A 12,502-nucleotide genomic window follows, 5' to 3' on the forward strand; every position below is an offset into this window, starting at 1 on the left:
AAAAAAAGGCTCTATCTTTAAACCCAACAAAATAAAACTTTCAAGTCCTTGAAAACTAGTACTGTACTAAATTACATTAAGAACCTAGCAAACCTGTAAATGTTCAAAATCTTTAAGTGTGAGTAGAAGATGGTGTTTCAAATGTGGTCAACACAATTATTTGTTCTTGGATGTACAGTACATAGGCTTTTGGTAGGTTACCCCATTAATGCCCCCAATCTGGTGTCTGGGCATCACAGTAAAAGAGAGAGAGAGAGAGAGAGTGTGTGTATTTTATAAATTTTGGGATTACTGGTTGGTCAAACTGGTGTCTTCATTAAAACATGATGACTGCCAGGGAAGATTCATTTACATAGGGTAATTTAATGGAAACTATGTCAGTATCACCTTAGTTTTAAGGACAGATATGCTGTTGTACACAATGCTTGTTCAAGTACGTATGTGGATTTCCTCAGTTTCCCAATATCCCTCGCTTTTTCCAGGTATTAAACCCCGTTAGGAGAGTGAAGCTTGACAGGAGGTTATGGTCTAGGCTAAATCATATTGATTTGATAGTTTTGCTTACCATTACACACATTTCTACTCTTGCAGGAGCCTGAATAAGCCTAGCATCTGAGGTTCAGGCCAATACACTTCAATTAACATATCATTTAATTTTCTTTTTTTGTGTTTCTTCTTCAAACACTCAGAATTAAATGGAATAATAGTGTAAACAGAAATTTCCACTTTCTCCAGGGATGATAATCTGTTGAAGCCAGTAGGTGGTCACAATTGCAAAGTCAAGTTTCTTTTTTATGCATACATGACATAGGCAATACTATTGTGTTCTCTACTTTAGGTCAATGACAATTTTCAAGAATTAATTTGCTTATTACTGTGTAGTAATATAGTTTTTACTTGTAAAATTAATTTTTGCTTTTGACTCTTTAACAATGTAAATAAAGTCAAAATTTTCCTTTACCAGTGGTATGCCTTGAAGTAATAATACAATTTTTAAAGGTAAGATAATGTAAGGTAACAATTTTATTGGATTTGGGTTTAGTTTGGTAGTTACTACTATTCCCTCCCCCTTCCTTAGATAAAGTGGGAATTAACAGATGAACTTCCTCAAAAGTTAAATAATGTAAGTGATTATGGAAAAAGTTATGGGGTACTGTACATTGAGAGGGAAAAATTATTGTATTTTTTAGAATAGGTTGTCAAATTTATTTCTTCCGGAGGACCATGAGATGAAATTTGGTAAGAAAATTGAAATAATTTTATTTATTTGTTCAGTTTTTTTGTAAGGAAATCTCTGCTCAGTTTACTGCATATAAAAACTTATCACTTTTCTTATTGTAAGAATTGTGTAAACATATGATTCTGGTTAATTATTAATTATCCCTTCATTCTTTTCATTGTACGGTATATCTCATGAAACACTTGAAAAATATATTTAATAAACTTTTGAATGTACAGTTGATGAGTTAACTTTGCATAACTATGAAGCTCTTTTTATGATAAAAAATTACCTCAAATATAATTTTTGCAATGACATTGCAAACAGAAAAGAAAAATTAGCTCACCTTTTCTAGAATAATAATGACATGCCCCACAAGAATTAATGATGAAATTTCTTTACAGAAAACTACGACATCCAAATCTTGTGCAGTTATATGGTGTCTGTAGCATGTACCGGCCTATTTATATTGTGACAGAATACCTAAAAAATGGTTCATTACTCAACTACCTTCGTAGCAAAGATAAAGTGTTGATAAATAATAACGAAGTATTACTAGACATGTGCTTACAAGTAAGTAGACTTTTCCCAGAATACAAATTGCTATGAGTAGTAATTTATAGTATTAGTAAAAACTATTTTCGTCGTGAGTAGTTCATGATTGGAATTACAGTACCTTTAAGTTAGGTTTTATCAGTGTTTCAACCTTAAACAAAACCACTCTAAACATAGTAGTCATTCTATTAGTTATAAATTAACTTAGCCTGGACTTTACAGTTTTTGTTTCCATATTGTAAATGTTGCATATTTATGGATAATAAGTTGTGTTGCGAGCCTTTTTATTATTTCTTTATGTATTTTTTCAAAGTTTCATTCATTGTTATGTCTTATCTGGTGCCAACAGGAGATTAACCCATTGTGATCTTACAGGTATTGTAGGTGGCTCTTTTATATAATATTCCTGTATCAAATGGAGTAGAAAAAGAATTCACTGTTCTAGATTATGAAATGAGAGTGGGTAGGATTGCTAGTAGGAGGTGGTACTTGAATATGTGTCCTACATCCCCCCAGGTCATTGTGACTAAATAGGGGAACAGCAGGAGTCTGCAGTCAGTTGTTGTAAAGATGGTAAGATATTCACAATGAGGCTTTAAAAGGGAGTGCATTCAATCTTTTACTGTTCATATTTTTATCCTTTGATTTGTTCCCCCAACAATAAAGCAGCATAATGGTTACTGTGATTCATACACTGATGGCTAAATTGTGGATGAACCCCTCATTTATTTTGACAAAATAGTTGTATTTAAAAATAGGAGGATAGATATAGATTGCCTTTTTGTTTATTTATCTTTAATTGCAGCCTGGAAATATTGCACAAAAGTGAAATGTTTTAATAAAAACCAGTGTAACCCTTTCATGAATAGATAAAAATAAGATTTAGTGTAGTGTAGTGAAGAGGTGCATTGTCCTTAATTTATTATTCAATTGTGAGATTTTGATGCCTTTTAGATGTTAGATTCTTTGGATGAATGCTATTTTGGTTATGTGTTGTTTTCAGCCTTTGAATTTGTCAACATTGCTGCTGTTATTGGTAAGTTTGTCAGGTGAATTTGAAATCTAGGGCATATACACTGTTAAATAGTTTGTATATTAATTCCAAAAGGCTGATAGTTCCTTTATGTTAAGGAACCAAATTCATATAGTCTAGATGATGAAAAAATAAGTATAGCTAGTGACATTTGAAATTAATGGGAGAGAGCAAAATAGAATCTTTGAGGTATAAATAAACCAGTACAGTACTTTGATTATTGGTTACTGTTTAAAGATTGATTCTAGAGGATTTTCTGGTTAATTTTTAAATCAAACAATGTTTCACATGTCATATGATGTAAATAATCCAGATATTTGGTAAAATTACTTTCTTTAGTCATTAACTATTTTACATACTCTATTTATGTAAATACAGTGGGCACTAAAAATGGTTATTAATCCATTTGATGTTAAAGAAATAAGGAGAAATGTTACTACCTGTAAATATTGTATGTTTCAAGATTGAATGTTTTTTTTTAATAATTTTTAACACTCAAATTTTAATTATTTTTTCTAATCAAACCTTTATTGTTGCTCTCCATACATCTAAGCAGCATAAATTTTTTTCCAGGTTTGTGAGGGTATGGCCTATTTAGAAAGACAAAAATTTATCCACCGAGATCTTGCAGCAAGAAATTGTCTTGTTGGAGCACATGGTGAAATTAAAGTAGGAGACTTTGGTTTGGCAAGGTATGTATATAGATAATATATTTATTGCAGAGAGGGACTGTTTTTTGTAAGAAAGACTTTTCATGATTTATTGAAAGGACCAATTTTCTTCAAAACTGGAATTTTGATAATAAAATTTTTTATTTCTACGTTCACAATGCTTCTTCTCTAGAAGCATGTCTATATTCACCTGATGTTCACAAAGCTTCTTCTCTAGAAGCTCGGTCTATTGACATTTACCCATATAATTTAGTATACACATGTATTTAGTGAAGTAATGAAACGCTAGCAGTTAATGGAAAGAAGCGAAACATTGATGTGCCAGGTTGCTTTTTCATTTTAGTCTCTAAGTTGAAACTATTCCCAATCCTTCTTGTCATAATTTTTTCCATGAACTTCCCCGGATGTTCGTATGGTTGTATCTCGCACTGATGGAAGTGGAACACCAGTGAAGGAAGGAGATATGTAATAATTAAATAATGAAATATTAAAATTCTAGACTCAAATGGTCAAGGTTAATGGTAAAAATCCATCTTAGAATAGACTTTTAAATACTGGAAGTTGGTGTACAACGGTATAAGCAATTACCAGATTGATCACAGCCTGATTCAGAGGTGAAGCTCTTTAAGGCAGGTGATCAGTTGGAGAAACAGAATTTATCCTCTCCCTAAGGTGAGGATTGAAATCACCCCCAAGTACAAAAGAGGCTTTTCTATCATCTTCTTGTCCTATCAGTGGTAGGATAATCCAAGAATGGGTTCTGCTAGATGGAATACAAATAGAAATAGGGTTCAGCAGTGCAAACCATGTAGACTAAGGGTAGTGGTTTGCAGTGGTCAAATTTTCCAATTGTTTAGATAAACAAATGACTAAATATATCTCATTCATGGCCAAAAGGTTGCTATAAATAAAATACACTATTCTTAAAGGTTATCAAAGGGTTAGTTAACCTACTCATTATGATTTTCGCTACTGTGCACTGCCTATCTATTTCCAAAGAGCACATGAAGATGGGTATGATGAAAGAAACATAAAATATTTTTTGAGTGACTTTTCTTAGCTATCCAAGAAGGTGATCCAGAACATGTTCCATCCCTGGAAGGAAAGCTTGATATTTATAAAAAGTTTACAAGCCATTTTTTAATAAAGTGAAACATTTAAAACTTGGGATAATTCCTATCATCAAAAAAACCTGATGCATGATTTAGTCCTCAGAGGGCCAGCCTCTCACCAAATGATTTAATACTCAATCCTCAGGCATATTTATTTTACATTTGACTTAACTCATCCCAGCATGAAAACTATGAAATATAGGATTTTACATTTATTATTGCACAGTTGAATAAATTTCCTTTTCATTGATATTTGTTACATATTTTGTAAAATTAAAATGTGTAAAGAGAAAAACTGGAAATTACTGGATATAAAATACGTCCAATGGCAGTGAAGGGGTGTAGAAAAATTGGACATAAATGACATTCAAAGGCCAACAAATCCCATATTTCGGTTTTTTGATTTAAGGTATCCAACTTACGTAAAAAACATAAAATTTGGATGTCCTTTGTGAAGAAGGTAAATATAGAATTGTATTTCCATTGGTTATAGTGAAAGTAGACCATTTATCAAGGGAGAGTTTCTTTACAAAAAAATTGTGATTTGGATATTCCCCTGATCACATGGGCTCTTACTTTTATCAAAGGTAGTAAAGCATCATTCAGAGTACAGTGGGCCTAAGAAATTATGTAATTTACTTTGAAGGATATGAAATTCAATTCACTAATGCTAAAAAAAGTTTTTTTTTTTCTTGAAAGGTTAAGTTTACATATATATATATATATATATATATATATATATATATATATATATATATACATATACATATATATATATATATATACATATATATATATATATATATATATATATATATATATATATATATATATATATATATATATATATATGTGTGTATTAGGCTTGGACTAGATACAATGAAAGCATAACTGTTTGCTATCATTCTTTGCCTGAATTGTGGCTAAAGAAATAATACTGTTTGGTAGGGGTGAAGCCAATAGGGCATGACGAAGGTTTGCACATCATATACCCTCTTTGTAGGAGCACAAGCTTAGGGGAAGATATTCTTCATTGGTAATTCTTTAACCCTGGATAGGTATCGTTATTTGACCACTTTAATTAGGTATTGATGGGTCGACCTCGAAATGAGGTCCCAAAAAAATTTATAAAAAATGCATTTACAAAGCAATTAAGAATCTTTTACTATTATTCTTTTCTATTATTATTATTATTATTATTATTATTATTATTATTATTATTATTATTATTCAAAAAAGTAAATGAAAGCTAAGTCCAAAATAAATATTTATTAAAAATAAATTAAAAAAATAAGTATACAAAAAATTCACCTAAAATCTAAATATGAAAATAAAATAAAACAATTCAAAGCACTTATTCTATGATATTTGAGCACCATTTGCTGAGATCCAGGGGGGGGGGGGGGGGACCACAAGGGAATGTTTCGTGAAATAAGAAAAAAAGTGTATGTTTTTTTGGCTAAAAGAATCTATCCTCTTTTCAACATTTTTTTGGTGTAGGTAAATGACATAGTTAGTGGCTGAAATTTTTACAGGACATAGTATTATGATCGTACAACAAAAATGTGTAAAAGAATCTGCACGTGGATATTATTTGGTGTTTTAAAAATGAGTTTTTTTTCAGATTTCTATTTTTACTTTTTTTCTAAAGAGAAATCCTTATATCCATTGCTGAGCATGGTATATATGCATGAAAATATCAGAAATTATAAAAAAGAGGATTACACACTATGCCAGCTTACCTGTTGGATATGCTCACAAAATGGCCGCCAATCACACCACCTCATAAGGCCAAATCTGCTACCTGAAATGGAAAAGGATATGTCAATATTAGCGAGTTATTTACTTACATAAATGTTCCAGGATTTGTATAAAAATTTTATTGGTGCTAGAAAAACATTTATAGATTATTTTGCAATTAAAAATATTAAAATAATGATCATAATTAAGTTCTCATAAAGGTACAAACTTACACAAATGGGAAAATTATAAACTAATTTGTAAAAACAGTGAATAATATGCAATTTCATGAATTATTGAATGGTCAAAAATACGAATATTTATTTTAGTTTCTTACCTTGAACAACCATCAAACACATTGTGGACACAAGACAGTTTGGTGCTGCAGACACACGGGGTTGCAACACCTCAAACAGGCTGTGTTTGTCTTATGATCCTCCTTTGATGTTATGCTATTGCATCTAACCCTTTTCGGGAGCTTGATGTGGCCACAGCGAGTGTCATGTTCGGGTAGAAGTTTGACCTTGAAGGTGTCAACCATTAGTTGACGGAGTGTCTTTGAAAATTTTCCCCCAGATATGTCGTACCGATGTTGCACTTGGGGAGCACACATGTCATCATGAGAGAGAGAGAGAGAGAGAGAGAGAGAGAGAGAGAGAGAGAGAGAGAGAGAGAGAGAGAGAGAGAGAGAGAAGAGAGAAAACATAGTTCACCCCCTCCTCTCCTCCACCCGGGTAAGCCTGAGGTGGGGGAAGCACCTGAGGTCGACGCCAAGAGGGGGGGTGATATTGGTCTAAACAACGACGCACTACCCCCTCACCATACGCCGACGCACTAGCCCCTCATCCTCCCCCTCATCATCTGTGCTGACAAAGGAAATTATCTCCGTCAACACTTGACTCGTCCCCCTCCGCCATCCTTCCTTCCAACTCAGCTACGTTGTCTTCGATATCTGAGACATTAGCAACTTCTAAATTGTCCTCAAAATCACTCTCTATCTCAAAGAGAAGAGAGTTGATTTGATCTAAACCAAGAGTATGACGTTTTGCCATTTTATATTAATGAAAACTGAAAAATGTAAAAAGATGAAAATTAACATTTACGGAAATATATGCCACACGGTCACTTATGGCAACTCAGCCCGCACCAAGGTCATGCATATGGTGTACAAGACATTCACAAACACTTTACAATAGTCCTTTTTTATACACATATAAACAATAATGCACATTCGATAAATATATAAAAACTTTGATATTTCACAACTTGCCTTAATTAGGTATCGATGGGTCGAGCTCGACCAGAGGGTATCTCAAAAATGGCACAATTAAATAAGCTGCGGTAAAATGCATTCTAACCCGACTGCTGCGCACACTGAGCTTAGGTCTCGCCGGTCGGTGTCACTCGCAACTAATACGTACGAAAAATTATGGCAAAAAAACGTGTTTTTCTGAAACCTCCTCGGGTCGAGCTCGACCCACCACACCTATCCAGGGTTGAACGTAATGTAGAGAATGGATTCTTAGGCCAATGAATATACAAAAAACTACATCTAGGTTTTCCAGTATGTAGAAGGATCTTCAATTATACAGGCTCTGATAGTATCTCTGATGTCGGGAATGTTAGACAAGTTAAGTCCTATTGGCCAAAATGGCTGCCGTCACCAAGGAAGGCCAAGCCGCTTCCAAAATTAAAATCCACATTACTGGAAAGAGAACAAATGCCCGGTACTGAAAAAAAAAACTGTCTAAACAAACTATGGTACTTAACATTGGTAAAGGTGAAGTAGCAGCGTCAGTCATGATGAATTAACGACAAACACTTGAAAACACCGAAAGCACAAAAACAATTACGCCTATGCGGGCAAGTCCAAAACAGAAGGATGACCTAGAGGGCGCTCGTGTGGGTGACGGTGGCGTGGTCCAAGTGTGGTTTCTGGGGTCTTTGTTACGACCCTTCCCTTTGATGAAGGAGTTATCTAAATGGAAGACAGCCTGTGAATAGTGGTTTTCACACGCCCCTGATGTATACACGACACTCACGAGGTGCTCGCGCGAGGGTAGTAACCTCTGCATTCCATGCTTTTATCTTTCTCTGGTATATTTGGAAGATTTATATCAGAAAAAGTGTAAAGAAGGACTTTTTCACCGGGCGTCACAGGTCTCTCCCCAGAAATAGATTTTTCCTTCGTCAAAATCCCTTTTGCCTAAGCACAAATATAAACTAAGGGCTACAGCATATTTTTAAATGGCTATTATTGAGGTGTTCTAAGCATGTCTCAGGAAGTGGGAAACTACTGTTGTTTCAGTATCTAATACTGTATTTATGTAGATATATTCTAATTGAAGTAGACTATCCACTGACTGATGCAGGATCTGTTTTGACTGCTTTTTGAGGTACCAATATATAGTTGTTCCGACACTAAATACAAACCCTCATTATTTATAGGGATTATCTTTCGGTGAAGCTGGAAAACTAGCAGCCATAGACTTTTAATTTTAAGCGAGGAAGAACTACCCTACCGCTAGTTAGCAGGGGGTAGCAGGCCACCCCCACTCAAACACATCTGTGTTGTTTCCTAACTTTTTTACTTTGCTTGGAGAGAGTGGATGTTTGACTGGCCTTTGACTTATGTTTTTCTTTCTTGCTTGTGTTTCTATATATATTTAAAGATTTTTGTAATGCTTTTATATATACAGTAGATAAATATTCTTTTTTCATTACAATATGAATGTTGCTGTCTTTCGTGTCAGAGCAGTGCAGCATTCTCGAGGGCGAAGAAACCTTCTCTTACGGTCTCTTGCCCTTCGACGCCGGACAACCTGTAGGCTGGTGGCCTCCCCCGCTTCTCCAGTGCAGCGACACGGCCTCTGCCTTAGGAGAGTCGTCTTGTGTGATTACCAGTATTCCTCCCTTTGGATGTTAACGTCTCTTGTTCCCTGCGAGTTCATTGGAGGGAAGACTGCTTGCAGCCTACCCAGAGCTGGACTTCGGTCTTGCTGCTCTTTGTTAACGATGCCGCTTTCCCTCGTTACGTGAGCAGCGGAAGATCTTGTGCATCTTGGGGAACACCTTTCCCACCCAGGGGTTAGGCTGTTCTCCCAAGTGGTTCTTCTTCAGCTGATTAAAATAAAATTTAAATAAAACTGTTTATCTAACTTTTCTTCAGCACTTTTGACGCCGCTCTCCCTTGTTCAGTGATGACAGCTGGCGAAAGGAGTGCTTAGTTTTTAGCTTGTTCCTATGCCTCTCGGGGAAAACCTTTCCCGTCTGCACGTTAGGTTGTTCTCTCCGGGGGGGTCATTCTCTTTTTTTATTTTCCTCCGTGCTAGCAGCCGACATAAGTAGTGCGAAGTCAGATGATCCTGCCAATCACCACCTTCTTTGCCTGTGGCTGCGGCAGTTCTGGACCACCAGAGCAGTGGTTGTTTAGAATTCAGAGTTCTTTGGGGGAAACCCAGAAACAAGCTTCGTCTTCGTTTCTGAGGCAACAGTTTATGACAACCTTCAATTTGAGCTAGAGCTCGTTGAGGGGATGCAGAGAGTGCTGCCCCGAGGCTCACCTCCAGGTGTTGGATCTTTCCTTTCCGAGGTAAAGTCCCTCCACCAACCTCTATTCAGCAATTTTCCTCCTTGTGGGAAGAAATGCAATTTTCCTCCTTGTGGGAAGAAATGCCGACAGGGGCAGCAGAGGTTGGTCGCCTTTCCTGTCCGTGGGAGAGTATTCCTTCACCTGTTCAGTCTTTCCTACATGGGATTCCTCCAGTGGGAATTGGAATCAACCATTCCCGCTCTTCCTCTTCGGGAGCAGACCTCGTCACCCAGCAATCATCTCGCTCTGCAAACTCATCACACCCAGCTGACTCGCCTCACCCAGCCTTGCTGCAGCTAAATTGTCAGTTCCCGTTCGTCCTTCAGCTCACAATTGCCAACGTTCGCCAGCTCACCGTTCGTTAGCTCGCCAGCACTGTTCGCCAGCTTGTGATCATCACTTCCCAGCTCACCAATTGCCAGCATGCTGTTTGCCAGCTCGCCAATCACCAGCTCACCAGCTTGTGGCTTGCCAGCTCGTGATCATCCCTTTCAGCTCTCTTCTAGGTTACTGTTTGTACCAGCAACCGCTTCCAGCATCTGGCAGTTTTCCTCTAGTAACTTTTTCCTAATTTCCTTCCGAGGTAAAGTTGCTCTCCGTAATGATCTGTTCTGTCTGAGCTCTCCCATGATGGCGTTTAGCACACATTCCCTTCTTGAAACCTAACCCAGCACTCACCACCGACGGGCGGGGTAAAGCACAAGTGTTAACCTCAGCACTTAATACCCCACTTGCCTCTTGAAACTTGTTTTCACACATGCAGGGTTTTTCAGTTCCCGATGTTTTCATCTTCACCAAGCTTTGAAGAAACCATTTACATGATTGGCAGGGTTCTTCATCGACACTCCAATCCTCAGAGTGTTCGTGAATGTTGATCCCTCATGAATGTTTTTTCATTGCCCTATGACCTTCACAATTTCTTTTCTACTACAGAGTAGCCTATGTACCATATGCCTCAAGGACGAGGTTGCCGCTTCCACCCTAACTCTTTCCTTTGGTATATGCTTACTTTACAAGCTGGTCTTCATGGATAAGACCTGCGCTAGTTTGAATAGGTGCCCACACCCTTCACCGCCTCCTGGCAGGTAGAACACAGTTCTACACAGCGGTTGCCGCAGCGAAGACTTCTGACTGCTCACCTCCGCCACCTTCTAGTGGTTTGGAGCAAAGCTTGTAAGCATAATCCTTTAGGGTTACTGTCTTCTCTTCTCTTTTCTCTTCACAAGTTTGAGAGTGAGTCGAATCTCGGACGGGGTTCTTGGGGCCGATTCCTTGGATTGGTTCTTCGGCCCTTTATACCTTCTTTGGGAGACATAACCCTCTGGGGTTATTATTATTATTATTATTATTATTACTTGCTAAGCTACAACCCTAGTTGGAAAAGCAGGATGCTATAAGCCCAGGGGCCCCAACAGGGAAAATAGCCCAGTGAGGAAAGGTTCTATGGGATTGAATTCAGTGCTGGCTTACGCTACGGCTATAGCAACTTAGTTGCTAGGATTCTTCCGGCCAGCAAAGTTATGCAACGGGGCATCCGGTCCGCCCTTGGATGGATGACCTTTCACGAACAACAGATGTTTTCGACATCTGTTCTTGCTCTGTCCCTGTAGGCCTATGCTCCCTCGGATCTTTGCATGAGCCTCTTCAGCCTCCGTCCATGGAGTCCTTCTCTGTAGAGACATATACAGTCGGCCCTAGTTCATCGCGGATTTTTGCTATGCGGCTTCGGTTTTTCGTGCATAAGAACAACGTAATACCTATCAAATAAAATTTCTCATAATCAAGATAAAATTCATGCTGCGTGATGATTTCAAATAGCCTGTGCTCCTTTACACTGGGAGTGCTTTGCGCCACTACCTATCTCTCCAACCAGCTATCTCCGTACAATGTATATCCATTTCCTGTTGTAAAAAATTACAGTTATATTTGAATACTGTATGTTACCGTGTAAAGGGTGAAATTTCAAGACCAGTTTTGGATGAAAAAAGTCAGGGGTCGCCCATTACACGAGAGATACATTTGGAATTATGAAAATATTTATTTTCTCAATCTCTGTTGTGTTGTTAAGGTATTCTAATTGCATAGGTTAGTGGTTTGGGAGGTTGTCTTAAAGTCATATAATATACTAATTTTAATTTCGCCATATAGTTTTATGTTTACGTAAAATAGGAATATTTGCTGGTAATTTTATCTTTATTTATTTACTGTACTCAGACTATGTTGTGTGAATTTGTTAGTAGTCAAGCCTAGTTGCCCGAAACCTAGATTTTCCATGTTTGTGACGGTAATTAATTTTTCTACTTGCATAGTGGTTACTTTCACTTTGACGGCTGCTTATCCGGTCCCATACAGCAGGGGAACCTCACTCTCTATAGGACCTCCACTTGTTATATCATGTTCATTCAGAGTATTCAATGTTTCATATCACATATTGCTCATTTACTGTTGAATTGTCACTGTTATATGTCTAGTGGAATAAGAAAGTCTTCAGTTTCCTCTTGAAAGCCTTAACGTCTTCAATCATTCTTATGTCTCCTGGGAACATATTGTATAGCCTCGGAGTCACATATTTAAAGGCTC

At 37.0% G+C, this 12,502-nt stretch overlaps 1 protein-coding gene across 11 annotated transcripts in view; it reads left to right on the plus strand.

Moving 5' to 3' along the window:
• Positions 1 to 12,502, plus strand: part of Btk (tyrosine-protein kinase Btk29A) — a 739,841-nt gene that overhangs the window by 682,047 nt on the left and 45,292 nt on the right. For all 11 annotated transcript variants that reach the window (XM_068358867.1, XM_068358885.1, XM_068358876.1 and 8 more), the window contains 2 exons: positions 1,624 to 1,792; positions 3,381 to 3,499. In XM_068358867.1, coding sequence (XP_068214968.1) covers positions 1,624 to 1,792; positions 3,381 to 3,499 — 288 coding nt within the window. The remainder of the gene's footprint in view (positions 1 to 1,623; positions 1,793 to 3,380; positions 3,500 to 12,502) is intronic.

The sequence above is a fragment of the Palaemon carinicauda genome, chromosome 2 (assembly GCF_036898095.1).
Source record: "Palaemon carinicauda isolate YSFRI2023 chromosome 2, ASM3689809v2, whole genome shotgun sequence".
Classification (NCBI taxonomy): Eukaryota; Metazoa; Arthropoda; class Malacostraca; order Decapoda; family Palaemonidae; genus Palaemon; species Palaemon carinicauda.